At 37.9% G+C, this 18,226-nt stretch overlaps 1 protein-coding gene across 1 annotated transcript in view; it reads left to right on the top strand.

Annotated features, from left to right (window-relative positions):
* Window positions 1-17,241, top strand: part of TBC1D2B (TBC1 domain family member 2B) — a 35,385-nt gene extending 18,144 nt beyond the window's left edge. Inside the window, exons 4-13 of the mRNA XM_075713877.1 lie at window positions 790-947; window positions 1,941-2,167; window positions 5,400-5,792; window positions 7,163-7,273; window positions 8,406-8,599; window positions 9,100-9,594; window positions 11,508-11,625; window positions 12,346-12,531; window positions 13,902-14,023; window positions 17,032-17,241. Of these exons, the coding sequence (XP_075569992.1) occupies window positions 790-947; window positions 1,941-2,167; window positions 5,400-5,792; window positions 7,163-7,273; window positions 8,406-8,599; window positions 9,100-9,594; window positions 11,508-11,625; window positions 12,346-12,531; window positions 13,902-14,023; window positions 17,032-17,227 (2,200 nt within the window). The 3' untranslated portion in view covers window positions 17,228-17,241. The remainder of the gene's footprint in view (window positions 1-789; window positions 948-1,940; window positions 2,168-5,399; window positions 5,793-7,162; window positions 7,274-8,405; window positions 8,600-9,099; window positions 9,595-11,507; window positions 11,626-12,345; window positions 12,532-13,901; window positions 14,024-17,031) is intronic.
* The last annotated feature ends 985 nt before the right edge of the window (window positions 17,242-18,226 follow it).

Raw genomic sequence — 18,226 nt, 5'->3', positions numbered from 1 at the left:
AACTGATTCATATGGATTGATGTAGAATCTCCTTCTCTAGTTGAACAAGGACTTGACAATACTGAGCTACGTTGATACTGATGGGCATAAGTGTGGACTTAAAATTTCTGATGGCATGATGGTTGTGGTGGAAGCTGGATAGGGTAATCTCATCCTGCTCATGAAACGTATTGTTCTTTTATAGAATTATCTGGCTGGCATTTAGAGGTTGCCTCTGAAATATTCTTGCAGATAATCGGCAACATTCCATCTTAGGAAAGGAAAACTGCTAAGGAGTCTGTCATCAGCGATTCAGCTACAGCAGGTCTCTTGGATGATCCCAAGTTTTACATTAATCCACAATATGAAACTATAACATACGTTGCATTTTGACTGCATGCTGTTCTGTTTAATGCTTGGCAGTTATCCTAAAATTCTAAGCTACAATGACTGATCAATAAAGAGGTGCTGCTTCTAAATCTTAATTTTGTTTTGTTTGTTTCCCCATTGCCAAAACAAGGATAAAACAGAGGAGGATACAAAAGACCATAGTGGTCTCCTAGATATTAATAACCTGTTACAGCAAAATAATTCTTCTGTTCTTGAAACATAGCGCTGTTGATAGCAAGTGCTATTTAGCAGGATATGCTTTATTTTCTTCAAGCTTTTATTAGGTATTGGTTTTGTCTGTGTGTTAGCTTATTTTTAGTTTGCACTGTTACAACTGCAGTAGTTGCCTTGAAGACACCTTTATAAAGAGAGCGCAAAATGGAGAAATCTTTGTCACTTTTCCTGCTGTCTTTGTTGCAGAAATTCAATGTCCTCTTTAAGAAAAGGAAATAACGAAAACCGCAAGAGTGTATTTTATACCACTGAAGAGTGGGAATTGCTGGATCCAACCCCAAAAGACTTGGAGGACTCAATGGCCCTGGAAGAAAAGAGAAAACACCTGGCAGAAGGAAGTAAAGGTAGAAGGGGGAGTGTATGCCTTACCTTCTTTAGTATAGTGTACTGTGTTATGTGTATCTCCAGGAAATAAGTGGAAGCTTATCTTTTCTTCACAAACCACATCCAGAGCTCCCTAAATTCTTTTCAAAAATTACTTCCTTATGTGTTTGGAGTCCTCTGCCAGTTCAGATACAATAGAATAAGTATGAACCCTTGTTGTCTACTGTTTCAGGGCCCCTGAGCATGCTACCATCTCTAGTTTTGTCACTTGAGTTGCAAAGTTACAGGATGAAGGGAAATGTTGAGGCTTTTGATTACTCAGTTGAATGTCACCCACTGAAGCAAAATTGCCTTTAGACTCTATGTATATACATGTTGTATTGGCTTGCTTCTGAAATGGGGGAAAAAAGTAGGGATGCATATGCAGTGATAGCTCATCTATGCATTGTAACTGGTTCTCACATTTGACCAGTGTCTGGAATAATGTTGTGAAGACATTTTTACAGCTCCTTAAGAGCACTTCAGCTGACATCCAAGTGATTTAATCTGATAGAAAACGTCCTTCTCTCTAAGAATACTCCCGTAGTTATATAAATGGAGGTGAAACCTTACACTGAATGACTCTTAAAAGAACAGTAGGCTGTGGTGGCAGTGACATTTTTGCTCTGATTGCTTCTAAGCTGTTAATTATTTGAAGCAAGTTTACTTTGCCGTAGTTAGGGGTACCTTTTATTTTCTGTAATGAATTGTAACATTCTCTTCATGTCTTATTTCACAAGTATTAATTTATGAGCTAAATCTTTTATCTGGGAGGGGAGAAGACTTTGAGCTACATACTTTTCCCACCAAAGGAAGTGACTTGGAAAATGAGGCCTGTTTAACGCTGTTGTCTTGGGCTGTTTAAATGCTGCTTAGAGTCTGATTTTAATGACCATATTTTTAAAAGGAAATCTGAATGCTTTGAAATGCCTTTTTACTAAGTGAACTGAACTAGAAGAAATTGTTTTATGCAGGACTGACTAGTTCAGCTTTTCCATTTGATTTTGGCCGCATTCCACATAAAACAAGACGCCCGTTAAAGGACATGATTGGATCAAGCAAAAATCGGAATAGCAGCGACTCTTCTCCAACTGAGTGGTATTCTGGTAATGGCAACAAACTAGTCTCTGAACTGCAACTGAAGTATCAAAGCCAGCAAGAAGAGCTGGAAAAGCTAAAGAAAGATCTTTTGAGCCAAAAGGTAATTAAGCCTTCATGAAAAGCACACAAAAGCAGACAGATCTGGCAGGTGATTGTTAGCTTACCCTTTATGGCCATCTAACTGCATTAAGAGCTGGTTGGTTGTTATAAAATAATGGTGCTAAATGAACCTTTGTTTACAAAAAGCCTTGAAACAAGAAGGACCAAATTTTACATCTGTTGAAGATTAGATCCCTGAACAAAACTTTCATTTGCACGGTGTTTGTTAACTTGTTGTGTATATCTTTCTTATTATATGAAGCTAACTTTCTCAGTGTCTGTCAGGATCCTGGCAGATAATCACAGCTTCTTTCACCATTAGTACATGTAATTGCTGAGGAACTTCTCCTTTCAAGTCCTTTTTTATTTAGTTTGGTTTTTGTTTCTTTTCCTTCTGGAGGAGAGGGTGGGGGATTGGGGACTGACTACTCTCAACAGCATCATCACAAACGGTTTTCTAAGTGATAGGCCTAACCATGAATCTAGGTATATAGTACTGCCCTCGTACAGTGTTCTTAGAATCATAGAATCATCTAGGTTGGAAAAGACCTTTAAGATCATCCAGTCCAACCATTAACCTACACTACCAAGCCCACCTAAACCAATCAAGGGTAGACTAGACTAAACCATGTCCCCAAGTGCCACATCTACCTGTTTTTTGAACACTTCCAGGGATGAGGACTCCACCACCTCTCTGGGCAGCCTGTTCCAATGCTTGACCACCCTTTCCGTAAAGAAATTTTTCCTAATTTCCAGCCTAAACCTCCCCTGGCGCAGCTTGAGCCCATTTCCTCTCGTCCTATCGCTAGCTACTTGGGAGAAGAGACCAACACCCACCTCACTACTACCTCCTTTCAGGTAGTTGTAGAGAGCGATAAGGTCTCCCCTCAGCCTCCTCTTCTCCAGGCTAAACAACCCCAGTTCCCTCAGCCGCTCCTCATAAGGCCTGTGCTCCAGACCCTTCACCAGCTTCGTTGCCCTTCTCTGAACACGCTCCAGCACCTCAATGTCTTTCTTGTATTGAGGGGCCCAAAACTGGACACAGTATTCCAGGTGCAGCCTCACCAGTGCCGAGTACAGGGGGACAATCACCTCCCTGCTCCTGCTGGCCACAGCATTCCTGATACAAGCCAGGATGCTGTTGGCCTTCTTGGCCACCTGGGCACACTGACACCTCATATTCAGCCAGCTGTTGGCCAACATCCCCAGGTCCTTTTCCACCAGGCAGCTTTCCAGCCACTCCTCCCCAAGCCTGTAGCGTTGCATGGGGTTGTTGTGACCCCATTTGCTGGACCCAGCACTTGGCCTTGTTGAACCTCATACAGTTGGCCACGGCCCATCGATCCAGCCTGTCCAGGTCCCTCTGCAGGGCCATCCTACCCTCGAGCAGATCGACACTCCCACCCAGCTTGGTGTCGTCTGCAAACTTACTGAGGGCACACTCGATCCCCTCATCCAGATCATTGATAAAGATATTGAACAAGACTGGCCCTAAAACAGAGTCCTGGGGAACACCGCTCGTGACCGGCTGCCAACTGGACTTAACACCATTTACCACAACTCTCTGGGCTCGGCCACCCAACCAGTTCTTTACCCAGCGAAAGAATGTATTGCTTGTATGCCCTTATAACTCAGATTTATTAAATATCTTGGGTTTATCTAAAAGAATTTCTCAAAATCAGTGGCTCATTGTAGGTATATCTGTATGATTTTCCAAGTTTTTGTAAACTTCCAGATACATTATTGAACATTGAAGTTCTCAGGAATTCCATAAAACCAATTCCTATTTCTGTCCTTGTATTCTTAATTAGTGTCAGAGAACTATTTAAAAAAAAAAATAACAACCAAACAAAATAAATAATCCCAGTTTCATTGGTAAGTATTGCAAATGCTTCTAGTGTTGAACTTACCTTCCCACAGTTCCACAGTGTTAAACCATTAACCAAACGTGGGAAACAGCAAAAGTAATAATCCAGATGAGTGAGATTTGTAAGTGAGCAGTCTGTTCTTGTTTTCTTACTGTTTATTGTTGATCTGGAATATCTTCTTGTGTGTGGTTTTTGGTTTTTGTTTGTGTTTTGGATTTTTGTTGTTTTTTTGTGGGGTTTTGTTTGTTGGGTTTTTGGTGGGGTTTTTTGTTTGTTTGTGTGGGGGTTTTTGTGGTTTTGTTTTTTTGGGGTTTTTGTTTGTGGCTTTTTTTTTTTTTACAGCTTAGCTTTTGGAGAGCTTCTGGTAATAGCTAAGGCAAACTCTTCCTTTTACAGTATTTATTTTCCTTTAAATTTCACTTTGACTTATTTGCATATAACAGCCTTCACTTCTTGAATGTCATAGTAAGATCTCATTCCAGCAAGAAATCAAGTAGGGTTTTACTTTCAGTGTAACTGCCTTAAAAATCAACTTCTTATGCATATGTACCCATGATTCCCCAGGCAAAACACATATATCTTTCATGCAAGTGAATAAATGTTGTAATTGTCCAGGGCCTATGCAATCCCATGAGCAAAGATACTTGTCCTTTTTTAGTGTGAGGGAATAGAAGATGAAAATGGTAGAATTGTTAGATGGATGTGTTTTCAAAAAAATTTCTAGTTCGGGGTGTTTGATGCTGTGTTTTTTGCAAAGACCGCAGAAACTCCTTTTCTCCCTTGTGGCAAGTCAGTTAATTATTTGGCTGATTCTGTGGTAAGATTTTCTAAACAGCCCTCCAAAGACTTCCTTTTCAGCACAGCAGCATGTGTGGGTTTCCCCCCCCCTCCCCATTATTCTCTGTGCATCTGTTAGGGAAGAGAGCAATTAGTTATCTATCCCTTTTCTGTAATGTTCACCTCTTAATTTTTTTTTTTTTTTGGCTTAAGCCCTCTTCCTATTTATCTTCTTGCAACAGGCTTCTTGCAAGTAAGGCTCTTCTAGCTTCCAACTAACTGCTGGGCCACAGCTGTCAGCTGCTCTTCCCAAACCTGTTGTAGCCTTTCTAGGCAGGATCCTTAGCTCAGTGAAAGACACTTAAGCCATCTGTATAGGCCAGTCATTGTAAGGTGTTAGCCTGCTAGAAATAGTGTAATTTAAGTGTTTCCTTTTTCCCTTAAAACACCACCATGAAGTCTGTTATAAGCTGATGATTCAGATGCAAAACCCATTCCAAAGCTTTCTTTTGCTTGATGTCAGATTTCTCAGTAGTAAAACTTAGAAACATAAAACTTGATTACAATATTTCTTTTTTAAATTCCTAGGAACTTGTGCGACTTCTTCAGCAAACAGTCCGATCTTCCCAATATGATAAATATTTTGCAAGCCGTCTTTGTGAGGGGGTTCCCAAAGACAAATTAGAGCTGTTGCACCAAAAAGACGACCAGATTTTGGGTCTCAACAACCAGCTTGAAAAGTTAAATCTGGAAAAAGATAGTCTCCAGCAGGAAGTAAAGAACCTGAAATGTAAAGTTGGAGAACTCAATGAGCAGCTGGGTATGTTGATGGAAACTATTCAAGCTAAAGATGAAGTGATCATGAAACTCTCTCGTCAACTCAGCGAATGTGAGGACAATACATCCTCTCAAAGTGGAGCAGTAAATTCTTCCATGGCCACCTGTACTAATAAGGAACTACAGGAACTGGACAGACTAAAAGTAAGAGCAATGTCTCTCTCTTGGTGGATAGGGGAATCTCTGCTCCCTGTAGAAACTTACTTTCTAGTCTGCTATACTGTTTGAGGAGATCACTACAGCAGTGCTCCAAGATACTCATCAACTGAGGCTTTCTCTGCTTGGAATCTACACTTTGAACTGTTATATGGCAATCTAAACAGGACTTTTATACTTTGAGCTGGTCTGTACCTCTATAGTACAGTGTCCCATACTTTCAGTAATTTAATCATTGGTGTGGAGGAGGAGTGATGTGAGAAGTAATCAAAGGAACAGGAAAAAGTAAGGGTAAGAGGAAAATATAAGCATGGAGGAAAACAACCAGAATTTTAATTTTTTTTTAAATATCAAAAGTGAGAAAACAAAGAGCATGTGGAATGGCAAAGGGGAGCCATTCCCTATAAAGAGGAGTAGTATAAACACCTGTTTTACTAATGCTGCTCCAGATGTTATCAGTGTGCTTTTTTTTTTCCTCTAGCCTACCTCAGTGTGTCAGAAGTTCTTAATGGAGTTACTGAAGTTACCCACTTTGCTCTAAACATGCTTTCTTGCCTTTGGATAAATGTTGTGTTCCAAATTGATGAACATTCCAAGGGATTTGGAATACAAGTAATTTAAAATCTGTATAAATGTTCGTAATTTTCTTTCCTATATGTGAGCCTGGAAGGTTTTAGAAAATAAAATTGAAACCAGAAATCATTGGCCTTGGCAGAAGGCAGACCAAAGCTTGTAGCTGCTGTTGAGTGTGGGAGTATTGTAATTGTTGGGAGGGTACCAACATTCCTTCATCCCACAACCTCAGGTTTCAAAGGTAATATTTGTAGTATGGAGCTGAGTGGATTAGGCAAGGAGGCTTATTGCTAAGGATTTATATTTTTGTATGGAGGCAGACATCAAACTTATACTTTAGATGAGGACTGGTGAGGGTAACCGAAACCCGTGGGGCATTTTCCCCCACTTCTTGTATTGCGTGGTATGTGCTTCTGGCTGACATGCAGCACCATGGCCTCTCTGGTGTGTTTAGCATGCACATTTCTGTTCTCCTCTCCAGTGGTGCAGCCTCACAGGGCTGGGCCTGCCTTGTGACGGCAAGCAGTGCCCAGCTGCCTTCTGCCAGGAGCGTAGCACTGGAAGGGATGCAAGCGAGGCATGGCACCACCCTGTACACCTCTGTGCTTATATTTGGCATGTGTATTTGACTTACGTGAAGACTAAAAATAATATTTGATTTGATCCCTGATATCTTTAATGATAAGTCCTATTAGTAGCTGCTTGTTCTGTATACTTTCTCTGGTAGGCATTTGCTGTTTGTAAGATATTTCTATTAAAAATCCAGTTTGTTTGTTTATCAACAGGACAATCTACAGGGTTATAAAACCCAGAATAAATTTTTAAATAAGGAGATTTTGGAACTTTCTGCTCTACGAAGAAATGCAGAAGCAAGAGAGAGAGAATGGCAGGCAAAGGTCAGACTAACACAGCATGTTCTCATTTTGGCAATGTCTAAAGCAGTTTTCAAAAAATTCAGTTGTAAATCTACTCGGGGAACATAACTGTGGAATGGAAATTGAACGACTTAAATGTGGTAGCTTAAAAAAAAAAAAAAATCCCCCCAAACTCAGTCCTTACAGACTAATCTTTCTGAATGGATTCTTGAAAGACATAATTGACTTTAAAATCATATTAACCAGTGGAACTTTTTCATAACTTATGAACACAGGCATGTATATTTCTGAAGACGTCGTTTCTTCAGAATTAAGGCTGTAATAATTTTCTTGAAGTATGCAAAAGACAGGATGTGTAAGGATTTGGTATGCCACTGAGTAGAGCTTTCTCCTGAGCACGAAGGATGACTACGGTACGGTGAATGCAACTTTGGAAATGTATTTCTGTATAGATGAATTTGAGTGTAGAGAAGTTGCAGGTAAATAATGAAGATTTCCATTGCCTGGGGCTAGGAAAATATGCACACATCCGTAGCTAAGGCAAGATACCTGTAGCTATGGTTTGGTAGGGTTTGCTTTTGTTTTTTGGAGCAGATGCACACAGCGCCCGGGTCTAAATGCTGTATTTTTGGCACAGAGGTGTGTATTTACAATTCATACATGCTATTACCTAACTTGTATCTTTAAAGTTCCATTTTAAGTTCTTTTTGTTCAAACATGCATAGACTAAAGCTGTTAATTTAAAAGCACAAAATGGTTGAGTTGTCCTTCGTACAATGTAATGATAATTAAAACTTGCTTGGATTTTCTGCGTGTAAAAATACATATGATAGAAAGTCTCTGGTCTACTATTCTGCCTTAAAAGACTTTCTGTAAAAAGCCACAGGTATCTGAGGTTTCTTTCCCAAGTACTTTATGTACAGAAGTTTACTGTAGTGTAATAAAATGCATATATAATTTTTATTTTCCACATGTAGGGGTTGCTTTATGTTTTCTGGTGCTACAAAAATGGGGAAAGTAAAGCTGACTGTTCCTGACTTACAGATTTCTAAGCAACATAAACTAGTAGAATAATATTGAACCAGATTTTAAAAGAAGTGTAGTACAAAGTAAATTTCTGAAGACTTATGATATTATATATTGTTTTCTGCAGTATACTAGCTTGGAAGCCAAACTTTGTCAGATAGAAAGTAAATACTTGATATTGCTTCAAGAAATGAAAACTCCTGTTTGTTCTGAGGAGCAGAGTCCTGCTCGTGAGGTCATCACACAGTTACTGGAAGATGCCTTGAAAGCAGAAACTAGTGAACAACCAGAACAAGCGTTTTTCAAACCACACCTGGTCAGGTAATTTGGTCCTTTTAAAATAAATGTTTGTGTATCTTGGTCAGCGGACCCGCTTCTGACACTGGAAAACAGACAGTGGGGATATATTTGCAGGATTTGGGGTTTTTAATGTATCATCATGAAAACCTTTTGGCTGTATAAATACACTTATTTTATTTGAGATACAGTATAAAACTTAGACTCAAATGTTGCCATATGGCTGCTGAACTACTGAAGAGATGGGTTCATTTGAACTTGACCATGTTCTTAAATAAATTGCTTAATCTGTAGTAATATATATTGGAATAAGGGCACAAAGTATGTTTTGTATGGGATTATAAAAATAATTATTAAATAAAGTATATGCTTTAGAAAAATGTTTAATAATTGTTAAAACTTGAAAAGTATGGGAAGTGGCTCAAGGGATATTTGAAGTAACTTTAGGTTGGGAACTTGAGAGTTTCAGGGATACTGAACACATTTTTAAAGGCCTTTTTTCTTTTTTTCCCTCTCCATTTCAGTGAATATGATATATATGGTTTTCAGACAGTCCCAGAGGATGATGATGAGGAGAAACTAGTAGCAAAATCACGAGCTTTGGACCTGAAATCACTTTCTCTCAGTGAAAATCGAGAGATCTCCACAGGGGTAAAATGGGAAAACTATCTGGCAAGCACAATGAATAGAGAGATGATGCGCTGTGTAGAACTGAAGAATCTTATTCGATCTGGAATTCCACATGAACATCGTTCCAAGATGTGGAAATGGTGTGTCAATCTCCATGTTAAAAAATTCAAGGACAGCACTGTTCCTGGGTACTTCCAAACCTTGCTTCAAAATGCTCTGGAAAAACAAAATCCTGCATCTAAACAAATTGAGTTGGATCTCTTGAGAACTTTGCCAAACAACAAACATTATTCCTCCCCAACATCTGAAGGGATCCAGAAGCTGCGAAATGTGCTGCTGGCGTTTTCATGGAGAAATCCTGATATAGGATATTGCCAGGGGCTCAACAGGTAAGATCTTGCAAATTTTGAGTTATAACTGTACAGTGAAACACTTAATAAGCCTTTCAAATCACATGTATAGCAACATGCTTTTGGACAGCTATTTGCCTTATGGGTTGTATCTTCATAATTTATGATGTTTAAATAAACAAATAACTACCACATTTTTTTTAAAAGAATAAAAAAACAGAAGATGGATCATGAAACTTGTAGAATCAGCTTGGCAAAAGAACTGGAACTGGAATTAACATAAGAAATGGGCTGCTTAAATGTAGTTTTACGCTCTCTTCCTGTCAGTTGTAGGGGATCTTTTTGGGTTTGTGTGCAAGAATTTGTTAGTGAGGTTTTTTTGTTTGTTTGTTTCATTTTTTATTTTTTTTTTTTTAAACAAGCAGAAATAAATTCTTCAAAGGTTTTTGTACTGTTAAGGCCACAAATTGCAGCATTTCCCTCAGGATGTCTTCAATTAGAATTGCAGTAATCAATTTAAGGATGATTCTCTTGTAACAAAAGGCTAAGAAAAAAAATGAATTCATTGCAGTTGGCATTTGCCAAAATAGTTTTGGTACTTTGAGATCTGTAGCAAAGGAAGGTGTTATTTGAAGCAGGCATGTTAGTCTAACGTCCTGTTTGTCCCCATGATATAATACTACAGATGTCAATTTGTGCACTAATTTATGGACTAGAATAGGGTAGAAGACTTTTGAACTAGAGAAGCTTTATCATTTGAAACTGCACTAAAGAAATAGTAGATTAGAGGCTGTGAATAATGTAGTAGAGGTAGTGAGGTGGTGGTGGTAGCAGTAGTAGAGGTAGTAAACAATGCAGTATAAGTAGTATTCTTTTTCTGAGTATTCACCACTATTGGTTACATTCTGTAGGTCAATCATATGTTTTAGTATTAATATTGTTGCTGGCATGTCACAAGACATGTCTGAAGAACACGGCTTGTGGTCTTGGAGCAACATGTCTCTGGTGACTAGAAGGTGTTAGAAGTGCTTTTGCTAAATTTGAACTTTTTGTGCAGCGTTATTTTCTCCTGGGACATTTTTTGTTTTATTTTTTTGTTTTACTGAAAATAATTCTGCATTTGGGTATACTTGCAGAAGTTAGAAGCAAATTAAATATTTATTCCTTGCTTTGGTTCTCTTAAGCTTTTAAAGTGTGATCACCTTATTAAGCTGTGTAACATCAGAAGCAGTTTATGTTGTTACAGGTCCTCTTGCATACAGAAATAAACCAAGTTTACTTGGAGAAATATATTGGAGGTTACCTTTCATATTCAAACAACTATCAGCAACATGAAGTTGTCTGATTTTTTTTTTCTTTCATAATAGTCATTGGAAACAGGAAAACCAGGAATGCTGCTGCTGTCTAATTTTCCTACTTTAAGAAATTCTTAGAACAAGTTTAGTCTTTGAAAAAATTCAGGGCATTTTCTTTTCCTTAAAAGACAATAGTAGATAAAGACAAAAGTGTTACTTATTTATCTTAATGGATATAAAGTAAACATGCTAGAAAGGATTTTTCTAAACTTACAAGAATTTTGTGTGAAATGCAGGAACCATCTGTTCTTCCTCCTCTTCAGTAAGGAAAGACAAAAGTCTGGGAATTGGAGTAGTATCTTTAGGACTTGGAAGCGTCTAATTATTTTGCCTTAGTTCCTGGAAAAAATGGCTTCTAACAAATCACTTTTTGCTTTTGCCTTTATCTTTGTTCTTATTTAACTGAATAAAAATACTTGGCTTGGCTGAGAAGGCATCTCATTGCCCCATCTTAAACTTCATTAACAGTTTTGCTGTTTAGTGTGCTCCTGTTAGTATGTTTGTCTCGGAACAGAACCAAAGGCTTTATTGTAATTGTTCTTAATACATTTTGTGATATCGTAATAATCTTTTTCTCCAAATAAACGCCATTTTCAGATTGGTAGCAATTGCACTTCTGTATTTGGAACAGGAAGATGCTTTTTGGTGTCTAGTAACAATAGTGGAAGTTTTCATGCCTCGTGATTATTATACTAAGACTCTGCTAGGATCTCAGGTATGTGCTCTGCTAAAATAAAGCCTAGTCCTGTAAACTGCAGACAGTCAAAACCTTTCTTCTAAAACAGTCTGATAGGCTTTTTGGGGGATGTGTTGAGAGGTGAGTTCCAGTCACCAGGGCCCTTGTTTGGACAAGGACTCCGAGTATAACACTGAAATAACTGTTCAGTGACCTGCTTGGAGCTCTAGTCCTTAACCCCTCTTCTGATTATTAGCTTCACAACATTGGCTGAGCTGCTTTATCACTTCTTTAGTCAAAATTGGGGGATGGGGTCGTTATGGGCTCTCTGGGAGAGCGGGGGGGTGAGAATACATTTTGCACTACTGTGAGCAGTATATGCTTGTAGCACTCCTCTGCTTCCAGGTGATGCTCTGGTATGTGCTGCCTCCTGCCTCCAAGTCTTTCCCCAGCTTGTTCTCTGCTCTGGTGCTCCTGCACCAGTGACCTGTAGTAGGAACACAACATCTGCCTGTGAGGAGCCCTGTGATGCTGGGGGTGGATTGAGAAGCAAAAGGTTGTGTCAGCAAGAGTGGTTTGCATTGGGGTGGCCACGTATGTTTTGGGTGGCTCTAGCTTAGAAGTGTTAACTAGGCAGTCCTAGGTTTCCTGGTTAGCTCTTGAAAAACTTGCACTTAAAGATTGGTAATGGCTGTACTTTGAATGACTGTATATGTTGGAAAATTAGGAGCAATGATGTCTTATTTGTCATCTCTTTAGGTTGATCAGCGAGTATTCAAGGATTTAATGAGTGAGAAGCTTCCACGACTGCATGCTCATTTTGAACAATACAAAGTTGACTATACTCTTATAACTTTCAACTGGTTTCTTGTGGTATTTGTGGACAGTGTGGTTAGCGACATCCTTTTTAAAATCTGGGACTCCTTCCTATATGAGGGACCAAAGGTGAACTGAACGAGCTAAGCTTTTCAATTGTTACCTGGTAACAAAATACTATGGTGTTATTGAGTGCAGGTTGGAGGAAGGTTGTTTCACAAGAATCCTGTCAGTTAAAATCACTAGTGGGGAAAAAAAGGGAGGAAATGTGCATAAATGACCAGTCAAAACATTTTCTGTTTTCTCTGTGTTCTGCAAGTTAAAAGCTTGAGTTACCTGGAAGAATTCTAAATGCTAAGTATTTGCCTTTCACCACCCACCATTTTTTTTTACCTTTGAAAAATAAAACTATAGGCAGTGCTGTTTACTCTTACATGCAGCTGTCAATCAGTTTTAAGTAATTATATCAAAATGAGAGCTGTTCTCATAAAGAAGAAAGCTTAAGTGAAGGAGGCAGAAGTTAGAAGTATTGAAAAGATGTAAAAATCAGTTGTAGCCAAGTGCTAATATTTAGCTTGTCTCTGCAGCAACTATTTGTTTTATTTCTGCAGACATTTAAAGTAAAACTGACAAACAATGACTATCTGGGCTCCCATCCCGTAAATTTAAGGGGTGGGGGTGAAAGAATTTTCATGTGTTTCATACTTGTGAAATTGCAATGAAATAAAACCGGTGCAGAAAAAAAAAAAACCATTGGATTCAAACACAATAACAACACTAAAGCAGGTGTTATAGGCAATTAGAACAGGAGTGTTACAAAATAAGTAGACAAAAACTGTGTGTTTGCTAGATTTCTTGTTGGCCTCATCTGAGCATTCTAACATGCAGTGGTATTTTAGTTGTTCATTCAAATCAGTTTTAAGCATCGTAGTATTTTGTAAAGGCAGCCAGGGGCAGACTGACAAAGTTCAGAACTTACTGAAGCCTTTTCAGAATGAAGGGAAATAATGTTTCTTCCAGCTCATGTCAAAGGTGATTGACAAACTGGTATCAGAAATTCCCTCAGCGTCAGTCCCCCAACATGTTGGGAAAATTCAAGGCATTGGAAAACAACCTGTTTAAAAAGCAAAACTTAATTTTAGCTCTGAAGAAACTTAATAAATGCATCCAAAAGGCCCAGCAGTCTTTGTTCTACAACCGAATTAGGAACTCAAAACTTCAAAGAATTTGTATGCTATAAACCCAATATTCTATTCTGGATAGCACTGCAGAACACCTTGCCTTGGCTATGGGCCACAACAGAACTGTTTGGCAGCTTTTGGAAATGGGGGATGGGGAGGGAGCCTCAGGGAAGGGAGATACAGGGACGTGTGATTGGATAGCCCAAATGCAGCCTGTAGGAAGAATAACACTTTTCCTTTGAGTTTATAATAGATAATAATGACAATTGGTGCATTCTGTTCCTATAAAGAACCAAATATTGTATGTATTTTTATCAGGTAATATTCCGATTTGCCCTGGCACTTTTTAAATACAAGGAAGAGGAAATCTTAAAACTGCAAGATTCAATGTCCATCTTCAAATACCTTCGATATTTCACACGCACTATACTTGATGCTAGGTGGGTAACTCACGCTGTGTGTATTGAAAGACTTGTAGTGTGGTATGGAAGAAGTCTGTCATGGTTGTTTTTTTTGTTTTGTTTTTACCTAGATCTTAATTTAGAAATAAAGCAACTGGAGATGAAACTAACTACTAAGATTTCTCATGATTAGTTTCATCTAGCAGAGACAAAAGCACAAGTGATGAATGCATTAATTGTAAATTTTTAGGTATGATAGAGATTACTTTGCCAGGTTGGTCTTGTTTAGCAGTTGTATAATGGCAGCAACTTAAGAATTTCAACTCAGTGGTGAAGTCTCCCCCTGCATTGCGGATATAACTTACTGTTGTAAAATAGTTTATGATAAATAAAAAGACATACTGGCTCAAGTATTAAAAATGTGAGCTATGACCCACTAGGTTTAGATCTCTTATGCGTCATTAACACATAGGCTAATGCCACATAACTCCAGCTGATTTTAAGATATGCTTTGAAGCAGAGAATAAATACAAATTAGATACTCTTCTGTCCTTTAGTCCTTGCATAGGAATTCCAGTTTGTAAATTAGGGTATAATGTTTTTAGGTTCCTAGTTTCAAGACTGTAGAGCAGCAGATTATTCTTAAAAAGAAAATTCATACTGGGATTAGTTTCATGTCTGAAAATGTTTTGCACAGATATTGAAACTCACTGATTTTGAATTTAGTACAAAATCATATACCGCAATCTGAGGTGTTTGTTTTTACTGTAATAAATTCCGTATGAATTTAGGCTTATACTTTGGCTCTTATTGCAAGAGCTATTTATTATTTTTACTTACTGTGTTTCAGTTTTGATTGGAGAGAAGTTTAAAACTGAATAATCTTACTCTGTGCTTACAAAGAATTGCTGGAACTGATGCAGGGAGAATGTTCGGCAACTGATTTAAATGGTAAAAGTCTCAATAACAGCTGTTGCTTCCTCTGCTGAAACCTCTCCAAAAACTCTTGAGGGGGAGTTGTGTGGTGCTTTGTATTTTAGCATTCCCCCCTTTGATTTGAGAAATGCTGGCCAGTTGTTGTACTCAGCTGTTTGTGACCAAAATAAATGCTGACTCTAATTCCAAACCTGGAAGTGACAGTGAAGTATGTACTTGATTTTTGGGAAGAGGGTGCACATATTTTTAACAGAAAACAACAAATAAACCAAACTTGTGGATATTTTATAATTGATAAATAAGCTATTTTGTAGCTTATAATGAAATGTGTAATATGTAGTACCAGTAGTATCACAGCAGTATTGCCAGAACCTAAAGATTGCAAAAGAAGGGGGGGAGGAAGAGCGGAGAAGAAAAAAGTTACATCTTTTTGCTCTTACCTAATTTGAACAAAATTTTTATATATAATCAGAGTTGCAGATTTGGCTTTCCCTTCCTTTTCCAATTTATGTAATGGAAATGATGTCTTGGCTTTCCTGTCTAAACTTTCTGGTGCTGTAATAACCTATTTTAAAGATTTCTAATATTGCTGGAAGAGACCTCATTTTGGTGTTAACAAAATGAGCTAATTGGGTGTCTTCGGCAGATGATGAGTTCAGGTGAGGACAGAATTCAGCATCAAAGATATTTACAATTGAAATATACTCTGTGCTGGTCTCTAAATTTCTGTTTTAGGATTTTAAAAGCTGGAGTTGAAAGTACTGGTGTAGTGCCACCTAGGGGATATAAATTTGCCTGCTAGAACTGATAAGGCACAATTCAAACCACCTGGTTTCTTATTCTATCATTTTTGTACAAGGTTTACAGCATCAAAATTTAAACAATATAAAAAGTATGTAGAATGATGTCTTTCCTGATGTGGATGAAAAGTCGTCATCTTGTAGAGGAAAAATTCAGAAAGATTATTTTTATAGAATTCATGGGCATGAATGGGTTAGAAAAAGTATTTTGCACAGAATTTCTAAGTTTAAGCTCTCTAGTGGAGAAAAGTCTCTACAGACATGTGCATAATTATACTCTAGGTTATAGGATGTCATAGTTAGGTTTTTCTACAGATGAAAGGTGTGTTCCATAGCATGTTGTGTGCAAACAGAGAAGCTGTTGGAATATGTTCTGTTTATAAATGTCAGGAAATAGTTCTTGTTCACTCAAAAATACGAACCTAGGGAGAGCCTAGCCTTAAGTAAACTGTCCAAATAAATTTTCTTAATATTTGGGTTCATCTGATAACTAAACTAGCATAAGTTAGATTTGAGTTGCCCTTTTTCCCTTAGTAAATAATGAGGTGTTTTTTAGGTATAGATCAACAGTAATGATGTAGTTAACTCTGTCTTTGGACTGATTAGGCAGATCAGTTACTAGTTTTGCTGTGACTGCATAATAGTATAATGCAGCATGACTCTGGAAGGGTGGTGGATACTCTTGTGGTGCTTTGCTATGTGATCTGACGAGCTTGAGTTGACACTAGCTCAGAGATCTCTGTGTTCCAGCCAGCGGAATCCCAGAGCTTTCTCACCGTATCGTAAAGTTTGACTTCTACATGTTTTGTATTATCCTTGTCTGTATTTGTATTATCCCAGGCTTTATCTGGTCTCTTACACCACTTCATTATCTTGGATAACTTGAGAGCTGACTGTCCTGGGATTGAAAAAGCTTCAGTGAGTTATACGGAGGAAGTTATCCAATCTATAATTGGGTAACTACATGTACCAAGTATTCAGTCTAGCTAATGAAGCTCTGATTAGCCAAGCTTACATCTTCTGTTCAGTGTTGTCAAGGCTGTAATTGCTGTAGCATTATATAGAGTTTGCAGGTAGCTTTGTGAACCATTGAGCATTTGGTAACACTTTATCACTTGAAATAACTTTAAAACAGAGTGCTTTATAGAACTTTCTTGCAATACTGATAACATCTGAGACCTGCCAGGTATGTGAAGGAGACCAAAGATATCAGCCATATACTAAATATTGGTATGGATGAAGTTCAAAACTGATTTTTAAAAAAACCACCAAATATGAATTACTGTCTTCTAACATTGTGCTATCTTACAGGAAACTGACTGGTATTGCTTTTGGAGACCTGAATCCTTTTCCATTACGTCAGATCAGGAACCGAAGGACCTATCATCTGGAGAAAGTGCGTCTTGAACTAACTGAACTAGAAGCCATTCGTGAGGATTTCCTGCGTGAACGAGAGACGTGTGTAGAAAAAAGAGACCTTATTAGTGATGATGAGGAGGATAGTTGAAACTACTCAACATAAACTTTTCTTTGGGATCATGACCAAAGTGAGTTAACCTCCAAAACACTTTATTAATCCTGTCAAACAGAATGTAAACTAGTTGCTTTTGGAAATATGCCGGACAGATTTCCAAACCTGAGCACTTTCAGAAATACTGCTTTGTATGGAGGCCAAACACTTCTGTTTACATTTATGTTCATGGAATTGTATGTAGAGCACTTAATATCTCTCTCAGTTCAGTCAATCAGCTGAATTGCCAGTTATTTTCCAGCAGTGCACGGTTAGTGCCTGTATGTGAAAGAGTAGTAAGAAAAGTCCACTCTGTTTACTGCATTCATTGCCATTCTGTGGGGTTTTTTTTATGTAATCATGGGGTTTTTTGTAGTGCAGGTTCAATGTGGGAGGACATCATATTTTTTTGTTTCAGTTTAGTTCAATAAATAGCTTTCATCATGTCCTTGAATAAACTAGCCATTCTTGAGGTCACATACTAGAAAAGTATGGAATGAAGCACAGGAAGAACTTTTACATTCCTTTGTCTTTTCCTGAAGTGACATGAAATGGATCACCAAATCGAAGACTTGGATATATGTACTTAAAGTAAAGGTAAAATAAGTACCTATTTGTCACTGAATGTTCAGTGTATACTGAAACAGTGATATTGAACATTGTTTATGCTTTTCTGGGCAGCTGTGTTGATAAAGATTCTCATAAATGCAAAGGGGTTTATAGATCAAATTCTGTTTAGTCAACTTTATGTCTGTTCTTTTTTTTTTGATTGCAATGTCTCAAAAAGGCCACAACCAAAACCCAGCTATTACGGAAGAAAAATTGAGCTTGTCACAAGAGTACTATGTTTTAGTAGCTAATTAGTTATGTATCTGTTTAAGGCTTTTTTTTTAAATTTTAATTATGCTTCCTATTTAGGGCTTAAAATAAGATGAAGTCTTGATCTTTAAAAGAAACATAGCATTCTTTTTGCATGAATGTATAACTATTGTACAA

The sequence above is a fragment of the Pelecanus crispus genome, chromosome 7, assembly GCF_030463565.1.
Source record: "Pelecanus crispus isolate bPelCri1 chromosome 7, bPelCri1.pri, whole genome shotgun sequence".
Classification (NCBI taxonomy): Eukaryota; Metazoa; Chordata; class Aves; order Pelecaniformes; family Pelecanidae; genus Pelecanus; species Pelecanus crispus.
The sequence above is the reverse complement of the archived record's forward strand: the minus strand, read 5'-3'. Positions and strand labels throughout refer to the sequence as shown.